Source organism: Trachinotus anak, unplaced genomic scaffold, assembly GCF_046630095.1.
Source record: "Trachinotus anak isolate AG129_WGS33_773 ecotype Australia unplaced genomic scaffold, CSIRO_AGI_Tana_v1 ptg000032l, whole genome shotgun sequence".
Lineage (NCBI taxonomy): Eukaryota > Metazoa > Chordata > Actinopteri > Carangiformes > Carangidae > Trachinotus > Trachinotus anak.
This window is the reverse complement of record NW_027273883.1, coordinates 17469852-17496744: the sequence shown is the minus strand read 5'-3', so window position 1 is coordinate 17496744 and position 26893 is coordinate 17469852. Positions and strand designations below refer to the sequence as shown.

The 26893-nt window shown below is 39.2% G+C and overlaps 4 protein-coding genes across 8 annotated transcripts in view; 1 reads left to right on the top strand and 3 right to left on the bottom strand.

The window, feature by feature from the left end:
- Positions 1-2028: 2028 nt before the first annotated feature.
- mal2 (mal, T cell differentiation protein 2) lies at positions 2029-8192 on the bottom strand. Its single transcript, XM_071468654.1, has 4 exons — positions 7945-8192; positions 6550-6720; positions 4352-4552; positions 2029-3481 (listed from the first exon to the last, which is right to left on the bottom strand). Exons 1-4 carry the CDS (start codon positions 8059-8061, stop codon positions 3410-3412), a joined length of 561 nt encoding a protein of 186 aa, XP_071324755.1. The 5' UTR covers positions 8062-8192; the 3' UTR covers positions 2029-3409.
- Positions 8193-8336: 144 nt separating this feature from the next.
- Positions 8337-26893, top strand: part of LOC139612732 (tumor necrosis factor receptor superfamily member 11B-like) — a 79143-nt gene continuing 60586 nt past the window's right edge. The window contains exons 1-2 of one of the 3 annotated variants that reach the window (XM_071468648.1): positions 8337-8990; positions 19384-19517. In XM_071468648.1, coding sequence (XP_071324749.1) covers positions 19515-19517 — 3 coding nt within the window. In that variant the 5' untranslated portion in view covers positions 8337-8990; positions 19384-19514. The other 2 variants (XM_071468646.1, XM_071468647.1) reach the window with 2 other exon arrangements.
- Positions 9370-12172, bottom strand: LOC139612735 (hepatic lectin-like). The gene is made up of 4 exons (XM_071468653.1): positions 11939-12172; positions 11699-11773; positions 11216-11452; positions 9370-10200 (listed from the first exon to the last, which is right to left on the bottom strand). The coding sequence occupies exons 1-4, from the start codon at positions 12033-12035 to the stop codon at positions 9824-9826; spliced, it is 786 nt and encodes a 261-aa protein (XP_071324754.1). The 5' UTR covers positions 12036-12172; the 3' UTR covers positions 9370-9823.
- On the bottom strand, positions 13863-25676 carry colec10 (collectin sub-family member 10 (C-type lectin)). Of its 3 annotated transcripts, XR_011686629.1 has the most exons (8): positions 25422-25676; positions 23156-23227; positions 19369-19440; positions 17364-17417; positions 16221-16316; positions 15664-15875; positions 14208-15139; positions 13871-14144 (listed from the first exon to the last, which is right to left on the bottom strand). XR_011686629.1 is itself a non-coding variant. In XM_071468650.1 (7 exons), the coding sequence occupies exons 1-7, from the start codon at positions 25546-25548 to the stop codon at positions 14912-14914; spliced, it is 861 nt and encodes a 286-aa protein (XP_071324751.1). In that variant the 5' UTR covers positions 25549-25676; the 3' UTR covers positions 13871-14911. The 3 variants fall into 3 exon arrangements, 2 of the variants coding, with proteins under 2 accessions (XP_071324752.1, XP_071324751.1); XM_071468650.1 differs by having other exon boundaries at positions 13871-15139; XM_071468651.1 differs by lacking the exon at positions 23156-23227 and having other exon boundaries at positions 13863-15139.

The following is a 26893-nucleotide window of genomic DNA, read 5'->3' as shown; positions in this document are numbered from 1 at the left end:
TTAATAGGCAAAGATAGCGAACACATGTTTTCAAGGTGAAGACTATCATGACGGACTTTTTTTGCCTTAGTGATGGTTTTAATCCACTTGCTTAAAATAATTTCTGCGTTGGGGGAGTCAGAAAAGCTTAATCCCAACAAACAGGTAACCTTATGGGAGCATTCCCTAATGGTTCTCTAATGGTTACGCCTTTAGAGAACGTTCTTTCAAGGTCAATTTTTCTTCCGCCAAAAGTTTCTTTTATGGATCCATCAGAGAATCAAATATAACCTTTCTGACATCTTACAAGATGTCAGAATTCACAATTTTACTGCAATACTTTCGCTGCATTTTGCTGCCAATACTTGGCCTACTTAAATGGGATTTTAGTGGAGAATATTTACTTGTAATAGAGTATTTCTACATTGCTGTTTAGATACTGGAACCGAAAATCGTTATCTGAGCTGTCATGATTTACCCTCTCTGGGTGACTATCATTTCCGGTTTTATTTTGAAAACATTTCTCTTAGGTGTCTGTTGTAAATTTTACTTCCTGCCCGAGTGCGTTTCCCGCCTTTTGTGCTTGCCTGTCCCAATTAGTCGCACCTGTGTCTCATTACCTGCTGCTCCCGTTGTGTGTGTGCAGTCTCTGAGTTCCCCACTCTTCTCCTCAGGTTGGGTTAACAATGGGCTCCTGTTCTGTTCCCGGTTATGCTCCCTGTTGTTCCTCCTGTGTGTGTTTTCCTGGCTTCCTGCCTGCCATCTTGTCACCGTGTCAGCCTGTAAGCCAGTTTTCTTCATGAAAATATCTTCACTGCTCCTACCTGTCTTAATGGTTGTCTGGAGTCCTAAAACCTTCACACTTAAACGTGCTGTAAATACATTTTTGGGCACTTGATGGGAGCTGGAAACAACCTTGACATATTAAAACTTTTTAAGTTTATATGACAAAGTTATTAATGAAAAGTTACCAATTTACAATTCCGGCAGAAGTAGAACAATTATTAGAGCAATATACAGTAGCCAAAACTATAAAATAAAATTAAAAAAACACAGCCAGAAATGGACAAAAGTATGTGGACACAAGTCTGACATTGTGAGGTATGTTGCTTTTGGGAGTGTGGCTGGCCAGAGGTGTAGGTTTTCTAGAATACTGAACAGTTGATTCTGGGTGTTGCCATTAGGAACAGGTCCTTTAAAAAAAAAAAAAAAAATCAGATCCTCCAAGTTATATCTTGTTTTGACCCTTTCTATAGTCAGAGTAAACCATGCACTGGGTCAGCAGTAGTTAGTCATTAAGACTTTAATTTGAAAGAAAGATTTTCCACTACCGCAAGTGACATATTTAAAAGAAGAAAGATATCATTATTATATTTGCTCTGCTCCTCCAAAACAAAGGCATGGGCATGGGGGAGTGGGTAAGCTAAGAAAGGGATGGGGGTTGCAGGGCCTGCCAGTCTACTTGGGATTTTGTGCAAGCCTGCCTTTTTCTGATGATCCTTTTGTGGAGCTCCTCTTTTTGTGCGAGCTATTCTTTGAGCTGTCTCTCAATCTGTCTCCGTTCATTATGCTGCAGGTTAAGTTACTTGTTCATAGTCTAGTTCTCAACTTTCACAGACTTTATTTAATCGATGACAGAGTACATGGCCAATCTGTGGAATAACCAAGTGAGCTTTTAGCAACAAGATACAAGGGGCTGGCATAATTTATTGTGAGCTCCTAAAGGATTTCTGGACATTTCTGGCCATGGGTGTATATTTTTCAGTGTCATTTCAGTAATGGGGCCCTTGGTGAGCAGACAGGGCTGGAGGTAAGCAAATGTTCTTTTATATTTAGGAGTAACAGTGTCTGTTCTGGTTTAGGATTTTGTTGAAAATGATGCTGCCTGGGACAGTGTTACAAATCAGTATATCGCTGTACACTTGATGTATTTGCTTTCGTGAAGCCCCTGTGTGTAGGATTTGAACTTTTGGCTTTGGCGACTTACAGTGTTAAAAGTGTGTCAAAAAAAGGCACTGGTAGACAATTCATCCCTGCAGGAATGCACAGACAAAACCTTTTTTTCTTCCAAACCTTTATTTCTGTGGTTCTAAAATGCATTTAAAAAGTCAAGGACAGCAGGTGTCAAAATCAAAGACGCTTCACTTTAAACTATTTTAAATTAATAACAATATTTTAATGGCCTAATACAAACAAAGTATACAATAAATACAACTATAAATCATGTAGCAAGTAAGATAGTAATTGATTTTGACAATTTAATGATCAATAGTTACAATAATGGTCAACACTAAAAACATACTATTTAAAACGTATTGTATATTTAAACAATCCACTGATCAGTTTTGAATATAGTATCTGACATAATCATTTTTTTTTATTGATGCTCAGATTAAATGATTAATTTGTAGTAGAACTCAGCAGAATAACAGATCTGTTTAACCAAGACCTTGGTCAGGTTATATTTATAAGTCACTGGAGTCAGGCACACTGGACAGCACTCAGAAAGTTCAAACAGTAACAGATACAATTATGTGAAAAATATTGAGCGGCACAAAGTTACGATATTATGAAACACTTAGAAACGTTTAACAAAAAGTGCTTATAACAAGTAATCAAAACTTAGAAATTAAAATATCTGATCAACTCACATTTTAAATAATGGCAACATAAAAATGTAAGAGCAGTCATGTTAAATCTAGAGTGACTTGCAGATCCTTAGCACCAAGGTAACTGGAAGACAGTGAAAACAATCATTTTGTTTTTCTGGGTCTTTTCCAAAAAAAATTAATGTCCTGTCGTGCATATCCCTTTGGCGGCATACATAGACATGTTTTTGTGGTAATAGAAATGGAAAGTATTTTCTTCACTGAGGATGTGACTTAGGAAATGGGGTAGTATCTGTATCATTAACAAAGTGGGTAAGAAAACAAAACCGTAACTGTCAGAGGCATCACTTACATCTTGCAAAATTACCCTTAAAACGCACAGCTTTCCCAAACTTCCCACATAGATTTTCCTGCCAATGTTAAGGAAAATTACAAACAGTGAAATCATCAGGTTAGCAGCAGAGGAATAAAATTCATATGCTACTAACTGGACAATAATTCCTATACTTTAACACAGTTCTCAAAAAAAAAAAACAGCCCACATTGAACCTGCTCAAAACCAGTCCATTGAATGTCTCAGATGAATTTCTGCAGGAATATTATTGTCCAGAAATCTTGACAGATGTTTTGACTGAGACAGAACTTTTGTCAGCTACACTTTCCCAGTGTAGCTTTGATGTTGTGATCGCTTGCTGACAGGAGATTCCCCATCTGGAAATATACTAGCGGTGCTTTCTCTGGAGAAGTGAATGTTGTCATGATGTTTTCATACATGCCAAAGTTATGAAGCATTTGTAAAATTAGTTTGTCGGTTTTCCTGGTTACAACCTCCACCTCTTGAAGCCCATCGCCATACTGCAGCCGTAGCATAGTGTCACTACGAATGCAAATATCTGGGACAAAAAGAGGGAAAAGTTGGAAAAGGTTTGAAACAACAAAGAAAAGCAAACTAAGTCTTTACTTAAAACTATAATCAGCAAATTGTTATTTTTAGTTATTATCATTATTATTTGCAAAATAATTTATCAGACTTTTCTGTCAAACTGTTTCAAAAGGACCTTGCCTTTGACATCAAAATATCTAGTAGTTGAAGGGAGTAGCTACAAAGAAGAATGTGCTTTTTTTTTTTTTTTTTTTGTAAATCAAGCTTAGATTAAATGCAAAGAGGGAGAGCTACATGTATCACTGTTCATATAGAAAACTGGCTCAATCCATGAACATTATTATTTATGTTTTTGGCCAGCATAGAGGTTAGGGCACATTTGTGAACATGGCGTCTATTTCTCAGTCAAAGAGGATTTTTGTACAACATCCACTTGGACCCAATTTCGTTACTGTGACCTCATAACTCAATAATTCATATGCTAATTATGACAAAGTCTCCACTACCTATATATGAGTTTGAACAGACATGGACGTAAAGTGCAACTTGATTGGCTGGCAGAGGCGTACAACCCTGAGGCAGTAGTTAGTTATCATTACTGTTTTATGGCCAGAGAGTTCTAACTGATGGCAGGAGACCACAGGCACACACAGTAGTTTACTTGTGCTAAGATGGACAGTCTCTCACATGGTATCAAGAGGTGCATACAAAAGTTTAAACCCAGCAACTCCTCTTCCTCAGTAGAAGTCACTAAATAAGTTTGACACTGAGCTATATTCAGATAGTTCCATGGGTGCACTACAGTAAGATGAATGAAAATGCACAGATTATGCAGTACGCAATATCACAGACCTAATCTGAAAAGATGTACAGCACTCACCGTAGCTGCCACATTAATACTGTATTGTTTGCCACTCAGGACAGTGAATATGTTGCCTCGAGGGTAGGTTATGCACATGACCGCTTCAGTGCTGTTAGGCAGTGGCGTAATGTGGGCTCCTCCATTTGCTGCTGTAGTCGCTGCCTCCAACACGAAGGCAGCAAAGTAGAAAAGCAAAGCTACAAAATGGTAAAACACATCCTGAGAAACAGAAGGAAGAATGCATTAGAAGTGACCACAAAAAAAACTGTTTGGGTTCAGGTTTCAAGTGTACACCACTACAGACAAAGTGTGGGAAAGAAGAATGAACAATGTGAGGTTTATCCCATTGGATAATTATCAGACAATGGCTGCCTGGTTACTGCAGCTGTCTGCACCTTGGCATTCATATAACAAACCTGACCATCTAACAGAGAATAAACCATCTTAATTCTTTGAAAAGTCTAACACAGTAGACAAAACAAACATGACAGATAAAAGAACAAGAGAGAATAAAAAATACAAGAGAGTGAAAAGGTTTAAGTGGTTTGAAAAACAACATATTAAGAAAGAAAATCGAAATGACACAGAAACAGGGATTGAGGACGGAGGGAGAGAGATGGAGGAAAGAAAGCGAGGGCGTGTCAGAGAGTAAATGAGGTTAATGAGAGTTTGTGTGGTTGACTCTAAGAGCCTGGTGGAACTACAGTCAGGCCTTTGTTGTGCTTTGGTGTGAGCTCATCATCCATGTCACTCATTGTTCGGCTGAAAACAAACAACCCCACATGCCTGGCTACTCCTGGGAGCAGGGCCTGGAGCCTGAGGCAAGGCTGGCTCTGTCTGAGAGCCCAGTCTTAACAGAGTCCCCTGCACTGATATAACACGAGAACATGGCACAGGTTCTCCCTTTTTTTCACTTCATCGATATATTTAACATAGTTATGACATAATTTGAAAATGTCCTGCCCGGCAAAACTAAGAAACTGTCATGTAATACTGTTTCCAGGTTATTTTCACACTATTTTCTTTTTTTTTTTTTAAACTTCACTCTAAGTATACCAAGTGATTATACACCCACGTGTAGGAGTTACAGTCCCCTTTAGAGTAAATTACTGAACTTGAGTGTAGGCTGATTTTTATATCTTCACTTTAGCCCAGGAAACGAGCCTATATGTATGGCTTTCCACTAAAATAGAAACTGCTGACCAATGCTACGTCATAGGTAGCATCTTCCATTTTTTATGCAAAATGTTCCGAAGGATTAGAGCCATGTGCAGGTATGTGTTCCCAGGTCCCTTGATAAGTCCCGACCTCCCTGAACCCGAAGAAAATCATCACGGCTCTGTGGACTGTGGGGTTGTGTGACTATTCGGATAGATCCTGTTTAGGTTCTGTTTGTGAATCAGTACTAGCAGGTCTACAAAGTTCTTCAAACCACCCGATTAGTGTCGTTTAAGCTTTCACTTACATCTGTCAGATTGTTTCAAGTACTGTGTCATTTTAGGATGACAAACTACTTATATTTCAGTTTAAGACACACATCTTCGTATGTACTTACAAGAGAGCTACTTACTCACTGAGTTGCCTAACTGTGTACAGTAGCTTATTGAAGACACATAATTCATGTTGGTAACTTTATGTAGTGAGTGTTTGTTTTAATTGTCCCAATAGTTACTGGTATAACAGTCTCCTTTGTAAAAACAGTAAGCCTGTCTACGTATAAGATTTGGTGTCAGAATTAGTTTTTACAATACACACACACACACACACACACACACACACACACACACACACACACACACACACACACACACACACACACACACACACACAGCAGGTATGTTCACTACTGTATGACAGTAATGCATACAGCTAACTGACTTCTAACTTCCAAGGAGCTGTCCTTGTTTAATATGTAGACAGGTCACAGCACAACTTGAACTGAAATACTGCCACTGCCATAAGACTGACTTGCAGTTTTGCCACTGAACCAGATCTCTGACTTTCATGCACCAAACAACAGTTGCTGCCATAACAACATTATAAAACACTGACAGCCATCTTAAATTTGAGTGACTAGACTTTTTGCTGAACGACTGCACTTACATGCTGTTTGAAACCACTTTCAGTTGTTTTATAGTGCTTTTTTCTATATGTGAGAGTACTGCTTTTCTCAAGTCTCAGTTTTTTCAAACTCGATTCATTTATCTACAGCTTACCAAGAAGTTCCAGTCAGTGTTGATGCGGTCAGCCAGGCCCGTGATGAGGAGTGTGAGGTAGGCGGAGGACAGGAAGAAGGTGGTGACAGAGACAAACATCACCCAGCCCTGCAGCAGAGGCACGGGCACATTGGAGGAAGCCACAAGGATCCATACTAAACCACCAAATAACTGGGGACATAAACAAAAACTCACATTGGTGACAGAAGCAATAGGAACTCTATTGTATATGCTGACAATCAGCTCTGTAAACTTCAAGACAGAGCTGGCAATAGCACTTTCAAAGAGACTGATTGGAGCCATTTAATTGTTCATGTTGTTCAAGTGTTACGCTGGGCAGACTTAAAGGTATGTATGCTGGTACAGTGTGTACAGTATGTCATACTTAGAGATTCACACATCTAACTTTTTCTCTTCCAATTCCGGTTCCAGTACCTCAGCTTAAGATATCTACTGATATCTTTTCTTGAACTGATAAGTGCTCTCTTTTCCCCAATTTTAAAATGTTACCCACTGCATGCATCTGATTGGGATCGATTATATGTGAGGTCGCACCCTTAAAAGGTGGCAACCAGGACGCAGATTGTGTTAACGAAACCACGTGGAAAAGAGAGGTTAGAGAATGTATGTCAGAGTAGCAAATGTTATCTTTCATCTTATTTATTTTGGACAAAGGGGCAAACATGAAGGTAACACTGATTAAAGCACTAAAGAATATGATGGTGTTATGTAACCTTAAAGCAACAATTTTATTTGATGACAGGAAGAATATGTTGAGAAAGGCTTTAACATCAGGTCTGACTCTGCATTTAACTGACTGTTTCACGGTGAAGGCCTAGCTACACAGGCTGCAGCCGCAAGTAGGCCAAAAGATTAACAGTCAAATAATTACAAGCTTAGAGCACCACAGAAGTCACCTTGCAGGGTTAAAGGTCATGCATAAACCGGAACTTATGAATAGACTGTTATTACAGTCAGTATTAATAGTATGCAGTGGGATGATGCTCACAACGACATCTAGGCCTACACTGGTGGAAACAGGTGCTGTGATCCTCCAAGCCAGACGTATCAACAACGCTTGAGGCAACATTTGCCTTTACTTTGGCTGTCAAACATGGGCGATAAACTCAGCCTCAGGCCATGACTACAAGTGCGCTGGTGACTTGTACTCAAAGCAGCCCACACATCAGAGAGTGAGGACCGCGTTAGTAGCCTGGAAGGAAAAGTCTCACTGGACATGACCAACAAGGGGCCATCAATTATTAATGAAGAAATACAGAGTAGAGGTTGGGCAGACTTCTACAACACCACAGGGGTCACCGGTAAATAAATAACATGCAGATGAAAAACAAAAAACAAACAAAAAAAAAAAACAAAACAAAACGCAATACTCACTATTTCTAAACAGACAAGAGCTCCAGAGTAAGTCCTCAATACTTCCAGTCCCAAAGGCAGGGAAATAGTTGGCGCTGGGAAGGAGGTGGCAGCGGGATTAGTGGCTGGTTCCGACATCTCTCTGTCACCCTCTCTCTTCTCTCCGTCTCCCCCGCTCCTCTGCCTCTCAACCTCTGCCTCCGACTGAAAAGCCTCCGTCAAACAAAGGACTGGAGCAGCGAGGAAATTCCTCCGAAGTCATGTGCCCCCCCCCGAAAAAAAAAAAAAAACAGGTCGGACAGGTGCAGGGGCCACTCCCTGGAAACCAGTGCTAGATTCAAGGACCTTACGGAAGCTCCTACATCACAATGTCAATTTTGTAAAGGTGATAGGCCATTTCCCTGTGAAAAGTGGTTTTAACTGGTTGAGGTTTTATTCTGACATGTTAAAGAATTAGGCTTTGACAGATTAAATATGCTTTATGGCTCCATGCTGTCTGCATCAAGTACGCCATAAAAGTCTTAAGAGTGTGTTTACAATGATGAAAGACCTTAGGCTGGTCACTCCCCTGCTTGTTTTATGCTCTCCACACCTTTATGACTCTGCAATCATTCCCATTAATCATCATGTGTGCTCATCTTGTACTTCTGGTATCTCCAACGGTAACTGAAGGCAGCAGTTTTACTCTCACTGAACATTAAATAGTCTGTTGGGGCACTTGGCTCCCTCTGTGTGAACAGCCACCAGCAGACAGGAATATCAATGACAAAGCAAATTAAATAGTTGGAGTAAGGACTGTTAGAAAAAAAAAAAAAAAATTAGGGCTTAGAAACAATGGCGTGTTAACCTTTCACAGTGCTGAAGCAGAGAAGTTTAAAAAGTAAATATTAGTTTAAGGGGGAGCCGAGGAGATTGGAGAAGAACTGATTTCTAAACTGACTCAGTCACATTTATAACTGTGGTTGCACTGAAACACAGACCTGTTGCGTTGGAGGGTACATTTATTTAGCAAACACAGTTTTTTAATCAACTGGTGAAGTAAAACTGCTATGTTGTGACATCAGATGGTAAGTGCACTTTCTTGTGGTGAAACACAGTTAATGTTTAGCTAAGACTTGGTTAAGGTGAAACAATGTTGATATAACCTCTGTAAGGGCATTGGGCTTTGTTCAGTTTAGCATGGCTAACAGTTAGAATCAATACGACCTGTACAAGACCCTGTATCCTGTCATCTGATGTAAGGATGGTTTATAAGACCGGGACTGCTAGATCGTAAGTCTTTAGTTTTTTGTTTAGTTTTACAGCAGATGTTTTCCAAGCATCAAGGAAATGTGTAAAGAAGTTTTGGGAAGTGCAGATTTCACCCCGTTCTCTGTACATGGAAACACATTTAGCACAGTAGATCTCTGCAGGCCTCGCTTCCATCTCACAGCAGGACGCCAGAAATAAATCTTTTAATATTTATTCAAGAAGCAGTGGAAGAAACATTCAGAGTGCAACATTGCACATTTTAGTTTTACTTTCTGCAAATGACTAATTATTGATAAAAGCAGGTACAAAATATGATTAAGCAATACTGTGATTATTCTACATCAATTTTCATGTCACTTTTACCTTTTTTTTATTTGATATAAGAAATTAGAAAAAACAGTAAGCTATGTCTAAAGGACTTGCATGTAAAATCACAGAGACACAGTGGAGACACAGCAAAAAGAACAGTTGTTTTCAGACTGTCTAGTAATGTAGATATGTCCAGGAGGAGTCCAAACATCAACATGGCCCTTGACATTTGCGAGGCAGGAGAATAATATGTATGAATAAAAAATAATCTATATTTGTTGGACTGTACTCCATGATGGGACGACCTGAATCACATCAACTGAAAGACAAACAATGGATCTCAATACTCACAAATCCATGGTATTTCAGTGTTACAAGACACATCGTTCCATTCCCCGGTTGAACGTGAGATCTCCACACAATCCTCATGTCCATGATTATTGGGCTCCCCACTTTGCCAGAATCCCCCATTTCCCAGGTCAGTCCCATCCACCCACTCCCACTTGCCCTCTTGCTCTATGTCAGACAGACCAATCCAGGTTCTGGTGTAAAGTTTGACGACAAAATCCAGCTCAGCACGTGTGGTTATAATCACCAGATCTGCTCCTTTCTCTTGACAGTCTTTTCTGCTGTTTTGCCAGGTTTTAACGACTCCTTTCTCAGAGGCATAGTAGCAGTTGTTATTGAATTTCACCCATCCGACGTGGCAAACTTTTTCTAGAGAAAGCACAAGTTTGTTTTAGTTATTTTGCTCTTGAAACTACTATGATTTGGGGACTCGCAGGGAACACATTTTGGGATCTTAAGTCCAGGTTCACAGGATATCTATAATTTTGTGATGTTAGTAATAAAAGCCCAAAGTGGCCATGTGGCTTGGCCTCCCCTCAAGCATGTACCTACTCTCACTACCCAAAATCATACATCAGACCAAAGAGAAACTGAAATATTGAACAAGATAAATTGGCCTTAAGGCGTCATATCCAAGTCAAAAAGTCAGCATGTTTACCTGACTTCAAATCCAGCAGAGTAGGACAGATCCACCAACATTAGCCTTTATGTTGACATAGTAGTGTCCACCCAACAAAATAATGTAGTATGAAATGCTCCTTGATATCAGATGTAAAGTTGGGTGAGGTTACTGGTGGCAAGCTAGGCAGGCATGCTAACAAGTGTATCTCATATTAGAGTTGACGAACACACAGTTGAGTATTTACACTTTTGGTTTTTGGAAAGGTTTAAAAAAGACACCACCTATCAAACTTTAAATGCAGACTATTGTTTTCACTACTGTTTAAACAACAGTTTAAGGTTTTAAAACAATAACTGCCATAATATTCATTCACTGTGACAACGAAAAGATCGAGACTCAGTGTCTTGTAACGACTGATAGCTCCAATATCATGCAGTGAGCCTAGACTTAGAGCCTAGGCTGAAATTTGTAGATAACTGGAATTTAGACTTGGAAAGTTGCTATTTTGGATACAAGATTTTTACAGAGTTATACAGAGGCATTCAGTATTAAAATAGGTATTATATAGTTAGATTACATAAACGGTCTGATATGCTATACCTCTTATTACCCTGACTCTTGTATTTAATGAATTATGTATTAGAATGTATTTTATGATCTGACCAACTCTCCTGTTGTTTTATAATGTGTCTTTATTTTCTGCATCCTCTTCAGTTTCCTCTCTACACCAGTTTCAATTTATTGCTCAAGTAAATTTCTTACCTTGTAAGCTGAGATTTAACCTTCTGACCTCCTCTTGTAATTCATCTCGACTTGCAGCCACAGTATTATACTGGCTCTGCAGCACTTCTAGGACTTTTGTCAGGCTGCTGGAATTAATCCTCAGTTGGTCTCGCTCATTCCTCAGAGCATCTCTATCTTTAGTCAGATTATAAACCAGGTTTTGACTCTCCATCAGTCCAACTTGAAGTTTGTTCCAATGGCTGAAAGCTCTGCCATCTGCAAAAAGTTAATTTAGAATCTATGAAAAACTGTGATAAATACATATTGATCACTCCTACACACTGAAAAATCAAGCATTCGTGGGAGTTTTACAGCTGATATGGCTCTGGAAGATGATTTTTAAATGCTGTCTTAGACTTTATAACCAACTCTTTATAACTGATTTCTGCACTCTTGTGATCATCTGAACATTGAGGATTTTGCTGTGTACTTATGCTTATGTTGAGGCAGTGTTGTACTTACTCTGGATCACCAAGGCTAAGATCACGGACAGCAGAAGAAGCACCAGACACACGGCGACAGCTCCAATCCACCCAACTGAATGATACATTACCACAATAAGGCAATGAGAACCACAAATAAGCAATGCAGATATATGTTATTTTGTTAAATGGTGTAATTATCCATAATAATTTACCAGCTTTCAGTCCCTAAATGTTGTACTGTATATTTGCAGGAATGTGGTTAGGTGTTTATTCTTACCATATTTTGATCCATATTTCGATCTGTTGCCAGTAGGCATCAGACTCCAGCTGTCAATTGTGACCTCCCCCGACTCGCTGTTCAACGCCACTGACATCTTGCAGATTTGTGGTTATTGTCTTTCACGCGCCTGGGTTTCACTCTCACACAGAGTTTGAAAGTGATGCGTCAAACTGTGTTTATTAAGGTTCAATGATTTGCTGACGCAACAAATGCAAACCTATGGGAAATAAATGTTTCCTTTGGAAAAGACACCACCTTGGGTTGGAGTCTTATTTAAAGCAGCACCCAAACATTTTTTGACATTAGCTGTGAGTTGTAGTGGATATATGAAGCATTTTATTGACTCTTTCTCTGTTTTTCATATTTTAAAATTACTTTGCTTGCAAACATGGCACATTCATTTATATTTACCATTTACACTTTACAGGTGTACGCTTATGATTGCGTAGCAGTATAGCTGTGTGTTTAAACCTGTGATTTTAGTCTTATATTTGCATCAGTCAGCCCCTCTCTCTCCCCTGCCCTTACTGTCTGTCTCCACTTTCACTTTCATTAAAGATAAGAATGCCCAAAAAAAAAAAAAAATCTTAAAAAAGAAAACTGAAACTAGAGACCACCTTGTAATGGGATCACACCATCTGTGATGCCTGTCAACATGTTAAATGTGTTGTTCCATATTCCTTGTAAAACAACGAGGGGAACTGAGAGAGGACGTGAGACCTGATTTCTAAACTGACTCACCAACATTTATTGTGAAGGCATGCTACATTCTTCTGTAAATTTTTTGGGAACACTGTTTTTTAATGAAATGGTGAAGTAAAACTGCTTCGTTGTTCAGGGCGGTTTCTTATGGTTAACCATGGCTCATGTTAAGATAGGATTTGGGTTATGTGAAACAATGTACTTGAGGGCAAAGCAGCTCAAAATGTGTTGTTCCATTTTCCCTGCAAATATAGAAAGGCACTTAAAAATGCTTTTTCATGGTTAACAAACCATGGAAAACAAATTATATAGTTTTATATAGTGTTAACTTGAATGTCCATGTCCCAGCTTCTTTAGAGCTTTTAGCCACATCTCACAGCCTCCTTCAACAAATAGAGCTGGCTCTGGTGTCATCACGTGGTATATGAGAGGGAGACTGTGACCCCTGTGTTGGTTCAAGGATGGTCTTTGACATTAAACGTGAATGGCAAGAGTTACAATGCTCGCCCATGCCCAACTAGTGCAATGCTTCCATCAATGAGTCCTGTACCTGCAAGGAGGACATACGGTAGCTTTGCCAGTAACTGAGTAATTGACTTCACTCAAAATCACATCAACACGTCAACCCATGAGGGAACTAGAGGAAAAGTCACAGGATCTCTTTGTTTAGAGGAAAAGAAACAGAATCTGTTTTTTAGAGGAACAGTCACAGGATCACTGAAGTGATTCATTGTCTGGGAATCATGAATGTCTGTACAACATTTTATACAAATCCATCTAGAAGACGGTGATGTATTTCTCAGGACTGTGAAATATGAAGTTTGAACCTCATCATTGCAGACTACCCTGATCACCTCACCTCAGACTGAGCCACTATTTCAATCTACCAGCCCAATGTGTCTCCCCAGCAATCCGTCTTTACTGCACGACTTTGGATGGAAGCACATGTAAAGTTAATGACAAATTGACACACACTTGCCAATTTATGATGTAAACCACAGATCATTATCAATCCCAAGTATCTGCATTGTATTCCAGGCAACATGCCAGTATGTGCTTCCAAATTTGCCCAGTACACTTTTGCTCTGGGCTACTTGAGTGCTTTGCCCTCTTGGGGTCCACTGACAAGCTGACAGACACACAGTCTGGCCTTATAAAACTGGAATGACTAACAAACAATTGCTTGTTTAAATATCCAGCAGATGCAGATCTGCATTAAAATTCATGCAAACTTGTTTTATTGGCCAACTGACAGATTGAAGTCCGATAGATTTTTCATGGCAGATAAACATCACAGCTGGAAAAGCACAGGTCAAATTGATTAGACTAATAATAGCAATGATCAATAGTGAATAATAATAGCATCCCATTTAGTTTAGCCAATTCCAGGGCCCCTGCGTTGTGCATGATGGCTCAATGGAACTGAGCAATAGTTAATATTCTTAGTTCCACCTGTACTTTTCCTGCTATGACAAGTTAAAATGTTTTCCATGAAACCGGTCTATCTACATAGAAAAATACACTATCTGAGTCTTTTGCAAGATGTTCGCCTTTCTTGAACAACTTGTCACTAAGTTTGTCTGTTGCCCCTGTACTGAACAGGTAGAGCACAGTAGCCTAGTGGGTTTATCTGAGCTTTGTGAAACACCCTCAACATTACCGGTACATTGTTTCAGCTGTCACTCTGACAGTGAACTGCAGAGGGGGACAAACTGATTGTATCACAACATCACCATGTCACTGGCTAATGAATACAGTTTATACAATGAAAGAACCATGTTTAACTATTTCTGCATATATGCAACTTACATTTTGTAAAGGTCAAAGGTCTAGGTCACAATTTCAAGGTAAATTTCTCAACTTTTTGTCACTAGAAAGTGATCATTTCAAGTTGTAAAAGCAGTTTTCAGAACTTGTAAAATGAATGTTTTCTTTAACCTGCCCATTATCACTTTTCCCAAGAAATGCCATCTCTAGCTCATATATGTGTGACAGATGTTTGCCTGTGGTGCCACAAACAGTCAGATATAAGAAAGCACATAACTTACACTCAGACTGTAAAACTGTAACAGTATGCAACCTCAAGGAAATAGTGTTTAAACTAGAACGAAAGATAAATAGAAAATGAATCATTTTTTGAATTTAAAAAAACAACAAACTTCTATGTTGTGTCCATAAAGTGTGTGCATATATATGTATGTATGTATGTATATATGCAAGTCTGAACATCTGATTATCTCATAATGTTGCTGAGGCAGGTATCTCTCTTTATCCTGCTCCTCGTCCTCCTCCTCTTCTCCTGCTCTTTGGGAACTCACACATGAAAAACATGGTTGCCTCGCACTCCACGTGACCCCATGTTCCAGTGCTGAGCAGTTCCACACAGCTGGAGTTTGTGGTTGGAGATAATCTGGAATCCAGCTCCTCTTCTTGACTCCAGGCTGCAAACCCCTGAAGAGGGCTGGAGTCCGCGTAAACATAACCGCTTGTTCCATCCTGAGGACATGAACACAGGACATGAATAATAGTGAATAGTGTGTCATCATTTAGTCAGTTTTCAGAGGAATTTGGCCCTACATACTCATCCTTCTTTAGATAGGAAATGAAAACCATTTTTCTCTGGGTTTTTGTTACTTCTTATGCAACCTTATGAATCTTACACTCTCTTCACACTGAACAACTGATGACTGATATTACACTCCAACTCCTGTGGTGTGTGTGTGTGTGTGTGTGTGTGTGTACGTACTTGTACTTGCTACATAGTAAGGACCAAAAAAGTATTTAACTAACAGAGTGAGGACATTTTGGGAAAGTGAGGACATTTTGGCAGGTCCTGACTTTTTGAGACACCTTAAAATCACATTTTGAGGGTTAAGACTTGGTTTTAGAGTTATGGTTAGAATTAGGTTTAGGTTAAGGTTAGGGTTAGGGGCTAGGGAATGCATTATGTCAGTGAGTGTCCTCACAAAGATAGAAGTACAAGCGTGTGTGTGTGTGTGTGTTTGCTGGAGACCACTTACTGCGTCCATACTTTGAGCATGCACTCCTATGTAAACTCTTGTCAGTCCGGCCTGACTGACATAGTCTGCCATGAGATGGTTGGTGTTGGTGGTTTTTGGCATGGCCAGAGTGCCTCCTCTCAGCTTGCAGTTCATTGAAGCCTCTCTGAACCTCTTGGGCTCCTTCACCAGCAGATAATACCTCTCTTCTGTTTCTCTCAGCCCCAAGATGACTGCACAGGGGGACAATTAAGGATTAAAGGTCACTGGGGGTTAGGCCATTTACTTTTTCCGATCAACAAATCAGAAGTCAGTGGGCCAAAATGTGGCATTAAACTTTTCTATAGCTGGCCAAACCTAAATTCAGCCACATGATTAGCAGGACATCAACAGGGCATTATGAGTAAAAATGAGAATGTATTTTTTTCTGTATCTATAACGCCACTGGGTTTATTCCCAAAAAAAAATTTATCTTTAATGATGCATGATATGATTTTCACACTTTTGAGGACATTAAGCTTGCTTACTGTCAGTTAACATAGTGAGGGACCATAGATACGATACCATTAAGGACTCACCATTTTTCACAAACTTGACAGCGTTCCTCAGCTTGCCTGTATTGACATCCAGCTGTCCAACCACCTTCCTGTACCTGCCACAGTCACATGTGGTGCCTGCAGCACAGGGTTCAATGTGTACAGGATTTAACAGCACAGAATCCCCTTCTTGGCAGTGACAACAATATACAACAGTATATTAAGTGTCAATGTAGAAAGCGCTTTCTCTGTTAAAATCCTGGCTCTCAGTTTAATTAGGTGTTTTTTTAAATTCACTTCAGATGATTAGAGTAGGAACTGTAGCTGTTCCCTGTACCCATATTGTATGGAAGTGAGATTTCCATGTCTTTTTAAATACAAAGCAGGTCTAGGTTCTAGGCTATATTAATACTGTGAAAATATCAAAGTGCTCAGTCCACAGAGAAATGCACACAGCTCATATTCAGCTTTGTGATGTCAACAAAGCAGTCACTGCTCTCAGCCATGCTCCAAGCCCAGCCCATCTGGATCCACCATCCAGCTTTGTGGGATTTGATTTCTCTGGGTTTTTATCTGAAATCTGTTCTATTTTTATTTGATCGTTCAGAAAACAGTCAGCAGCCTCTCTTCAGATAGGCTCACTGACCTGTTGTTACTAGAGCTCCAGAGAGAAGCCTGGGAGAGGAGATGTAAAACTACACTGAGATGGCTTTGGATACTTAAAATCACAAATATATCTTCTTATCGATATCAAAACTTCAAATAAAACACTGCAAAAGTGTAAAATATGGGACCTTTAAACCCAAAAGTCAGCACTCATCTACATCATCTGATTCTTGAGTACACAACCAAAATATTGAAAAACTTATCACTGCTTTGATACATCCTTCTGACTGCAGTGTGTTTAATGCTGTATGACAGCTGTAGGGAGAATCCCAAAGAGTATCTGGAGTGACTTTAAACGTTTCAAAGGAGTGCTGTTTGTTTTCTTTATAGTATAACTGACTTGAATACCACAAGACTGAAAATCTTAGAGAGGTGGAATCGTTTTCTGTCTCTCTGTTTATTTTTAAATGCAAAATTGCTGTAACATTATCATGTTGTTTCACGGAGAACTGAATGGGGTTATAGTCTTGCATACAACTTGAAAACGAGCAATGTCTGTGCACTGTGCAATTTACTCACCTGGCTTCCCTTTTAGACCAGAGGAGCCATCCAAGCCTTTATCACCTTTGTCACCTACAGAGGAATAGAAAGCACAGACAGTCCTTTGGATTAAAACATCTGTGATCCTGATTTTCAGTCACTTAAAATAAAACACAGTACTACCACATACTATTTACAGATAATACGACTAAGCTACTTGTGTTTATTGTGGTACTGTGTTGCAGTTACAAAGGATCACCACCAGATGGCTGTATCATACATAAAACACTTTAAACATGGCTGAACACGGTTTTAGATTTACTCAAGACAAAATTTAACATGTTGTAACCCAGATTTAAATGTTATAAATAGACATCATATATGTGGGTAAGGTGTAGCTTTTGTGAATAAATGTAATCCAAATAAATTTTATTTTATTTTATTTTTATTATTATTATTTTTTTTTAGCCAAATACTGTATATGCACTTATACTGCAGCTTTACTATGGAAATTCACTGGCAGTTGCAAATTTTGGGGAAGTGGGCTGCAGTACAAACATCACAATAGGCTGGTGTTGTATGAGGAAGAGCCACAACAGTGACAGACTGTACCAGTACAATCTGACCAGCCTGAGTGGTTTTAGTGATTTGGATGAATTTACAATTTGAGCACCCTGACACATGTGAATAACAAATTAGTGAAAAGTAAAAGTTTCTGGCTTCTTCAGACTCAACTTCTTATCCTGTTGCCAGTATTGCAGCTGCATGAGTTGTTATGAAATAAAATATTGCCTGTTATGGTGCAGATATCTATGGGAGCATACAGTGTAATGCCCCCAAACAGCCCTGCTGCAGTGAATTGATATTTTCAATATAAAATTAGTAATCACATACAGTTTTAGGGTTATGCATAGAATTATAGATATATGCATATAATTCAGGCAGATAGAAATGAATCCTGCTCATGTATCATAATAATCGTGTATATATCTTGAATAAACACCAATTTTGCTAATGTATACAAGGACTCTTTAACATGACCAGAGTTCTGTAAGAGTGGCTGAATTTTATTTTGTGATTCCTCTAAAGCCAACACTTCCCTGAAAAACATGTTTTTTTCCAGGTGTTTTATGAGCTCAGGATCAAGGAAAATCCAAACCTGTGACCTCACTCCTTTGCCTGAGATGGCTTATGCACAGCCACTTTCCTGTAAGCATATTAAACATAATGAATACTGGAGAAAAGTGAATACCTAAAGGCAGAGAAATTGGACTGCTCATAAAAAAATAAATAAATAAAAGTAAAGATAGAAATTGTTTCAGCCACCCTGGGCAAAGCAAATGGATGACTTCATACTGTATGATTACATTTTCTTCTATCTTTGGCTGTGATAACTTTAAACATAAAGGAATTTGGAAATTGCAATTGGCTTGAGGCAGTTCCTCCTGGTGTGTATTAGTCGTGGGACTAATTAAGATCACTGATTTTTGTAGAACTGTCACTTCTACTTATTTTAACATTTTCAGTCTATGATTATGGAGCAGCAGTCCAAGCTGAGGAGGAGTTCAGGAAACTGTATTTCTTCTTTTAGGCAATTATAAAGTTGAACCTCACAGTTACTTCATTTGCCATTTTGTAGCCTGTTGTTGACAACGACAGGCTTTTTACTGCATGTTGAAAACATTTACTTGCACTGGAACAAGGACAAATGGATACACATAATAGAAAGTCCACAAATCTCTCTCTCTCTCTCTCTCTCTCTCTCTCTCTCTCTCTCTCTCTCTCTTTTAACAAGACACTGAGGGTTGGAAGCTCTGCTCTTGATGCAGTCTCTTGTTTGTTTACTGTGTACTGAACTGTGCACAATGTGTTTGAATTGTAATAAGGCCTGTGTTTCCACTGTGGTGTAGGCTTACTTGAGAAAGAGAGAAGGATGGAGAGGTAGAAACAGGAACAGTGTTTACCACCCACAATACAACATACTACATGTAGAAACATGAAGTCTAGATTAAAATGATATCAAAATGCCCTCCGTTTGTTTTACCTTTGTCTCCAGTAGGTCCCATTTTTCCTGTGTGGCCCTCCTCTCCTCTAAGTCCCTTCTCTCCTGGCCTTCCTGGGGAAGAAGAAAGACGGATGACAAGAAGATGGTAGAGGATAATCATGGAGAGGATGACAGATATTTGAGGCATGGTAAAGAAATCCCATCATCTCAGTTTGATAATGACTTTCAAATCCAACAGTGTCCGTAATAGACGATATCAGCACACTTTATCCAAAGTAAATATGGTAGATATCCCGACTACATTATGTAAATGTCAGAATCATCATGAGTTGAAAAGCGCCCTCATTTTCAGTCATACATTCAAGTTTGTTGTTCTTACAACTATGACTGTATTGTGGCGTTCATCCGTTTTCTTTTGTTTCTTGATTGTTTTGTTGTTTTCAAGCCTAATCAATATGATTGCATGCTCTCATCTCATCCTTTGGAAATGATCTCAGTGAGCCCTGAGGCTTGTTTCCGACAATTTCTGCATAGTTTGGTTACTAAACTGATGCCATGATTATTATGATTATTATGTCAGTAAATAAATTAGTGGGGGAAAAAGATGATTTATTGTGGGCACTAACTGAAGTACTTTGTACTGGGAATCTGTTTGCAGGCTGAAGACAGTCTTTTAGTCAATGTGCATTGTTGCAGGATATGGCTCAGACAAAACAGCAAATTGACTCATTATTCATTATTTGTTTATGTTATTTCATTATTTTCAGTTACTCTATGATTTCTGCACACAGGGTGTAACCAACTTTATGTTCTGGTACACTGAACATCTTTTTTTTTATTTGTAAGCATCTGTATTGAATATTTATAATTGCCCTTAGACTTTTTGATGAGGTTAATGACTGTAATTGATTACAGTTTTTCTCTGTAATCTGATTGCTGACTTCTGTCTAGCTTTAGTTTGGTGTCAGAAGTTAACTGAGATACTGAGAAACTTAAAGGATAATAGTGAATGTTACAGTGAAAGTGTAGAAGGATGCAGAATATCAGAATGAGGTAGAGAGATATTTTGTGTGTGTGTGTGTGTGTGGGAAAACTACAGAGCAGACTGAGGCCTTCTGCCAGCACTTGAACGAGTATTTCCTCAGGAAACTATTCAACTGGAAATTAATAGCGTTTGAAACTCTAAGTGACACATTGGAGGGGCCTATTGCTATTAGAGGGATTTGACACACACACACACACACACACACACACATGCAGAGCCGGCTATTCACTACTATTTCCCACTTTCTCATGTTGATTTTCTGCCTGATGATTTGTGAGAAGTGTTGGCAGAAGGTGTGAGGTCTTATGGATTGTGTGCGGTCTGGTAGACTAAAGCTCTGGCCTTTGGGAAATTTCACAATTCCACTATGATCTGTGCAGAATTTTTGTGTAATTTTCTGTGTGAAAGCACAATCACAAAGTAAATATTTTGACAATACCGACCTGAGAACAGAATGTATGATTATAGGTGTTTGTTTTTTGCTATATGGAGAAATTGAATCTGTTGGTCCCATGTTATTTCTTGTGTGTCTATAAAAGTTGATCAGTCTTGTTTTCACAGTGTTCATGCTCGCCAGTTAAACTGTCTATCTTAACATCCAGATAACAGATCTTCCTATCACTGCAGTCACTCTTTATAATGGCCAACCCCTCCAACTGGTTTAACGTCTGGATTCTCCAGCTGCTGGAGGATAAAGGAGGTGAGGGCCATATTTTTCATTCTAATCATGGAGCACAAAGCACATTTTAAACAACCTTAAGCTATCTCAAAAACATGTTCATTAACACACTAGATGTTTTAAAGGCCTACAATTACTGGTCTAAATTGGTAAGCAGCCATCAGCTCATTCATTACACAGTGCTTACTCAATCATAATAAGCAAATATTAATACCAGTATTTCTTCTTTTCAAAGCTTAGCGGCCAGTGGAAAGAGAAACACAGGCCTTGAGCCAGATTTTCCGTTTGTTGAATGCTGCTAACTGTCCCAACAGGTTCTTCACAAGAATTAAGTACATTATATAACACCAGGATCTGCTATCTGTAAGTCGAAACTCCAACCTCAACAGCAGCTCTGAGTAAAGCACAATTAACAGATATAAAAGTCAAGCTGAGCTGTTTGTTGACATTAATAAGCTTAGCGCAACAAATTGTTTTTGTTGCCCACCGGAGCGTTAACACTCATGTATTCCCTTTTAGCCTTCCAAAATTAAGCAACTGTTTCCTGTAAAGGGGCCTAAATTGAGACAGGGAATACATGCGTCATTTGTTGAGCTGCTGACATACTGCAATTACAAAATCATCATGAGAACTGCGTTCATGCATACAGTAAGCAAATACACAAACAGACAAACCATAATGACCGGGTTTGCTATACTGTTGAAAAAGGTTTGCAAAGTTGAAAAGTTGAAAAATGTTCACATATACATAGTTTCCTCCTTTTGGAAGTGACTCAAACAGTTCTGGCATTTGTCTTTCTCACTGTCTGACAGGAGAAATGTGTTTCTGTTGTTAAGTGTGTGCACGTGTGTGTGTGTGTGTGTGTGTGTGTGTGTGTGTGTATGAGGATCTGCGAACAAGCACAAGAAGGGCAGCCAGGAACCAGTGCTTAGTGTGTTTGCCTGTGTACCCAATTGTGTATTGTGTGTCTATGTGGACATTCTTCCTTGTGTCTATGACTTTTCATTCCTTGTGTGTATACAGCACATTGTATGTATGCCTCAGCGTGTGAGTCTGTGGCTGTATGTGCAGACATCTGTATACATTATATGCCTGGTTGGTTGGCCAGATAGTCCGCCAGCCCAGTTGGAATGCACACGGCACAGCGGCACGCCACTGCTTTCCTCAGCAGCAATTAACACGTCTGTTTTCTCCACGGAAACACAGCAGTGCAGGTCTGTCTGTCACAGAGCAGGGCGGGCCTCTGTATCTACTGCGCAGCAAAGGAAAGCAGTGTGTCTAGAGCAGGAAAAAGCAAAAGCTGCTGCCAGGGCAAAGTCACACAGACTGTCTACGTGGGGAAACTGAGAGCACAGAAAGTCAGACTGGGTTGTTTACATCTTACAGCAGCAATGCAAATGTAATGTTGTTGACTTTACATTTCTGTGTGAACATAATGAAATGCAGCTTCCCACCCATCAGTTTTTTCTTTTCCCTTTTGGTTGTCTGAAGCCCTTGCACATGTTGGAAACTTGCTAATAATGATACCAAATGTGGGAATTTCTGTACTTCTTTAGATGTATTCAAAATGAAATGCATTTTAATCCAGGAAGTGACTTGGAAAGAGTTACATTTGTATTGTGTGGAATTGAGGAAAGGCATAAAAACATAAAATGTTATCTCTTTGTATGGTTGTTGTTGATTTGTGAAGTTCTGTTAACAGGTTTAAAAAAAAAACACCAGTGAAACCATTTCACCAGTTTCCAATACAAATTAACTTTTTTAAAGAATTTTCTAGAGTTTGTATTCCGGGGTAATAGTATTGGGTCATTTTCAAGATCCTGAACATGACTGAACTCTCAGGGGAATTACGCTTGAAGGATGAGAATTATCTCACTTCACTGGTGTGGGCGTTGTTTCAACTGCACATCAGGAGTCTGATGATGTTATATGAGTGCAATAATAAAATTAGAGTCTGGTGAGACTGGTCTTTTAACAGGGAAGTGTCTTGTATTGTTCTTGTCCCCATTTCTACTTTACAGTAGCCATTTATGACTAAAACTGCCAGTGAACCTCCCTTCTCCTCCATCCACCTACAGAAAAGGTGGATGGATGCTGGATACCTGGAAATCCCGGTGGTCCATTCTTCCCCAGTTTTCCCTGATCTCCCTCCTCTCCAACCTCCCCTTGATCTCCTGGATTAAAAAGGAAAGGCAGCAAAGAGGATGAAAGGAGAACATACTTGCCGTTATCTTTCATGCACAGCTCTGTTCAGAGGCATGCTGGTAAGATATCTGTGTGTACGACTGTTTGCTTTCCCAGTGTTTCAGTGGTTAAATCTGCACATTCACACTGACACGGATGGAGAATCAAAGCCATCACAGGATGATGATACATTAGAGCAACTATCAGTTGGCCAAGAATCACTATACCACAGTATTTCGGTAAATGAGTGTTCAGTGTATGGGTTCAAGCAAAATCCATTTGTGGGTTTGGGTGCAAGTGCTACGGTAAGGCCAGTCTGAATCACTTGTAGATAAACATAAGTTTGACTCTTCATATTCCATTGTCGTATATGTTAAGCCTGGCTAAATCATTTTCAAAAGGACTAACAGAGTAAAAGTGTTAATGACACTGAGTTGAAGCATAAATGAGGTGCAGGAGAAACGTCTCTGGTGCATCCAAAAAGCTCAAAGAGCTCTTGCCACAAAAATCTTGAGAGGTTTCTGAGTATCTATTAGAGGTGTAATTTTACTGCAGTTGGTGATGTCAACAGCACTTAATGTCTTGTTAAGTGCCGAGCTTTGAAATGAAGGATCACACCAAACCCGCTCTATTAGCCTGGAGGAATACTTAGGAAAATTGATTCTTGAATTTTGCAGGCTGTGTAGACGTTTTCAAACAACCTAAATCCCTGCATTTTGCATGCGATTCTACCTGCTGAAAATTCTTTCCTATTGTGGACTACTGACATGAAACCATGTGCAGTAGAATTACCAACATGCCTCATTTGTGTGATTAAGGTGTCAAATCATATTGAGATCTTCCATGTCAAATATATTCTGGCGGTGATTTAACATGGAAGTAAGCAATAGGATCAATTTATGTGACTTAAGTGGGGAAAACCTCATTCAAAGTTTATTTTCGTCAAAATTATTAAACTGTAAAAGTATTTTGACCCAGATTGATTTGACCCACAGTAACAGTCAGTAAATGCAGGCTATTTAAAACTGTTGAAGTCACAGTACCAGTAAATGTAGTGAAAGCATGTTTGTTTAAAAAGTTGCATGGCCATTGTTTTGGGACATGAAACACAGAAAAATGCACGTCCCGCACCCACTCAGATACACAGACGTGAGAATACACATGCTCAGAGACTAAACCTGTGGTCAGTAGTATCTAGGATGACTCTTGAGAAAATAATCAGTTCACTTTAGTAACAGCTGTCTAAATACACGCTGTCACAATGGGACTTTCTTACTAGTAGAGAAAAATGTCCAAATAGTTCATACATACTCTCACTTCCTTGTGAGTGTAAGTGATGTTGGTGTTGACTTTTTTAACTTCCTACACACACACGCCACCACTGGACTGTGTAGTTCAGTGATTACTATTGAAAAATAATATTTGTCCTAGAAAGCCAAGCTAACATGCCTCTAACTGTGTTCAAGGATTGTAAAATTTCTTATCAAAGGCCTGGTTTTTCCACTGGTGACAGACAGGCAGTCAGTTTCTGCATGTTGGCTCCTAAAATAACATATTTTCAACCTTGTTTTCAGCCAGAACTAAAAGCCATGTTTTTCAGTAGCGTGAATGGAGTTGAAAAACAAGCTGAACTGTGTGTTTTATTAGGTCTGTCTGTCTGAATCAGCAGGGGAACGAGCTACTGGATGTTATAAAATGGAAAACACACACGGGGAGGCATTCCCTCCAAAAGACTATGGGGTAGCAGACTGCTAGCTAATAAACTACAGGACATTACATGCGTGGTACCTTTATCATCAGCACTATAAACCCTAAAGGGGTGTTTCCTCACAATTTTCACTCCACTTTTTAACAAAACAAACGTCCACTCTGAGGAAACTTTCAGCTCAGTAACACTTGTATACATTTATAGTGAGGTCATAAACTTAAATTGCCTTATCCCCATGCAAAAGTAAAGATTGTGAGCATTTATTTGCTTTAAGATGATTAATGTTAAACCTAAGCTCTTGGACAAATTTTACAATTATAAATGCTGTTTACATTTTAGTTAATTTTACTTGGAATACTTGAATTTGACTAATTTATTGCATATTTTAGACCTGTGCGATTAATAGGGTAAACATTTTAAAATCCTACAGAGTAGTTCACATAACACACAGACACACAAACAGGGACATGTGTTACCTTTAGCCCCGGGAAGGAGGGAGTTGGTGCAGACCTCTGGAGAGGCAGAGATGTAGTTGAGCAAAGCCGCACACACACAGAGCACCAACAGCCCTGTGCTGCTTCTTTTAGATTGCTTCGACATCATCTCCGAGTCATCACTGTCCAGTGACAAAGATCCCAAACTTTAGGTTTTTTTCTGCATGTAGATGCTAGTGCCACCGCATTGACTGTGTTAAGTATCTCATGAGCTGTAAGTGCAAGACCAGAGGATCAGTACTGCACTAATGAGCAAACATACTGCAGGCTGATCACACACACACACACACACACACACACACACACACACACACACACACACACACACACACACACACACACACAGAGTTGTTTATAGAGTCTTATCAGTTACTTGTCATAATGTCAAACAACACATAACAGAGTACTGGATTCCTCTGTATCTCTTACCCCTTGGAATTTAAAAGTGAACATAACTCAGATAGAAATAATATTGGGAGATCAATGGAAGAATAACAGTAGGGAACATATATGATTATTATATGTTCATTAGTGTGGTAAAAAAAATATATGCATTATGCATATATACAGTATATAGTGACACCAAGACAGTCAACAAAATAGAGATTAAAAAAATGTGAAGGACACATTTTTAAAAACAGAGATCATTTTCTATTCAGTGGCTTGACTGGTTTGTTATGGTGGTAGAACTGTTGCTATTAGCTAAAATCTATATTTTCAGAGAGGAAACATAGAAATCAGAGAAGCAGAAGCCACACCACTGTTACACCCCATGCTCTTATCATGCTGCAGCTGCAAGGTAACACATGCTGCAAGACAGTATGACTGACCTGAAAACTGTCAATATACAAAATACTATTCAGTCAAGTGAAAATAAGTCAATAGTGTCAGTCAAAACAAATAGGTTATAAAAGTTTAACTTGCACTATTTAACACATTCCAGTACACATATTGCTCATGTCAATGAACTGTTACACTTCTGATGAATCAGCTGAGATAATGTCAACATTTATAAAACGAGCACAGTGTATAATAACAAACATGTCTGAGCCAGAAGTGACTTTTTCTTATCAACAGAGGAGTAGCTCCTCTGGGCCTTCCTCTTTTCCCCTCCTCCTCTTGTCTTTCACTCATCTTTCCACCCTTCAGACCACAAACCATTTGGTGAGAGAGGTTTGTACTTTCATGCACGCAGGCACGCACACAGACACAGACACACAAACAAAAATGTACACTATGTACATACACTTACACACAAAAGCACATACCCACAAAGACACAAGACAAAAAAAAACTGTGTACAAGAACAAAAATGTTGTGTGCACACAGATTCTTGCATGATTGCATCCTCTGGTTTGTCACTATGTGCTGAAAACATACAGGGATTAGAGGGTTTGGAGGCCTGGGAGGGACAGAGGGAAAGTAGGGAGGGCGGGTGGCTAAAGTGTGGAAAA

What these genes read in the sequence shown, in the direction of transcription:
- mal2 (XM_071468654.1), bottom strand. Translation starts at nt 8,061, where the DNA reads ATGTCGGAACCAGCCACTAATCCCGCTGCCACCTCCTTCCCAGCGCCA. An exon ending in CTCTTGTCTGTTTAGAAATA is followed by an intron (nt 6,721 to 7,944) that starts GTGAGTATTGCG and finishes TTATGTCCCCAG; the next exon opens with TTATTTGGTGGTTTAGTATG. An exon ending in ACACTGACTGGAACTTCTTG is followed by an intron (nt 4,553 to 6,549) that starts GTAAGCTGTAGA and finishes TCTGTTTCTCAG; the next exon opens with GATGTGTTTTACCATTTTGT.
- LOC139612735 (XM_071468653.1), bottom strand. Translation starts at nt 12,035, where the DNA reads ATGTCAGTGGCGTTGAACAGCGAGTCGGGGGAGGTCACAATTGACAGC. An exon ending in CTTAGCCTTGGTGATCCAGA is followed by an intron (nt 11,453 to 11,698) that starts GTAAGTACAACA and finishes AACTTTTTGCAG; the next exon opens with ATGGCAGAGCTTTCAGCCAT. An exon ending in GTTAAATCTCAGCTTACAAG is followed by an intron (nt 10,201 to 11,215) that starts GTAAGAAATTTA and finishes TGCTTTCTCTAG; the next exon opens with AAAAAGTTTGCCACGTCGGA.
- colec10 (XM_071468650.1), bottom strand. Translation starts at nt 25,548, where the DNA reads ATGATGTCGAAGCAATCTAAAAGAAGCAGCACAGGGCTGTTGGTGCTC. An exon ending in TGGACCACCGGGATTTCCAG is followed by an intron (nt 19,441 to 23,155) that starts GTATCCAGCATC and finishes CTTCTTCCCCAG; the next exon opens with GAAGGCCAGGAGAGAAGGGA. An exon ending in TGGTCTAAAAGGGAAGCCAG is followed by an intron (nt 16,317 to 17,363) that starts GTGAGTAAATTG and finishes CCTGTGCTGCAG; the next exon opens with GCACCACATGTGACTGTGGC.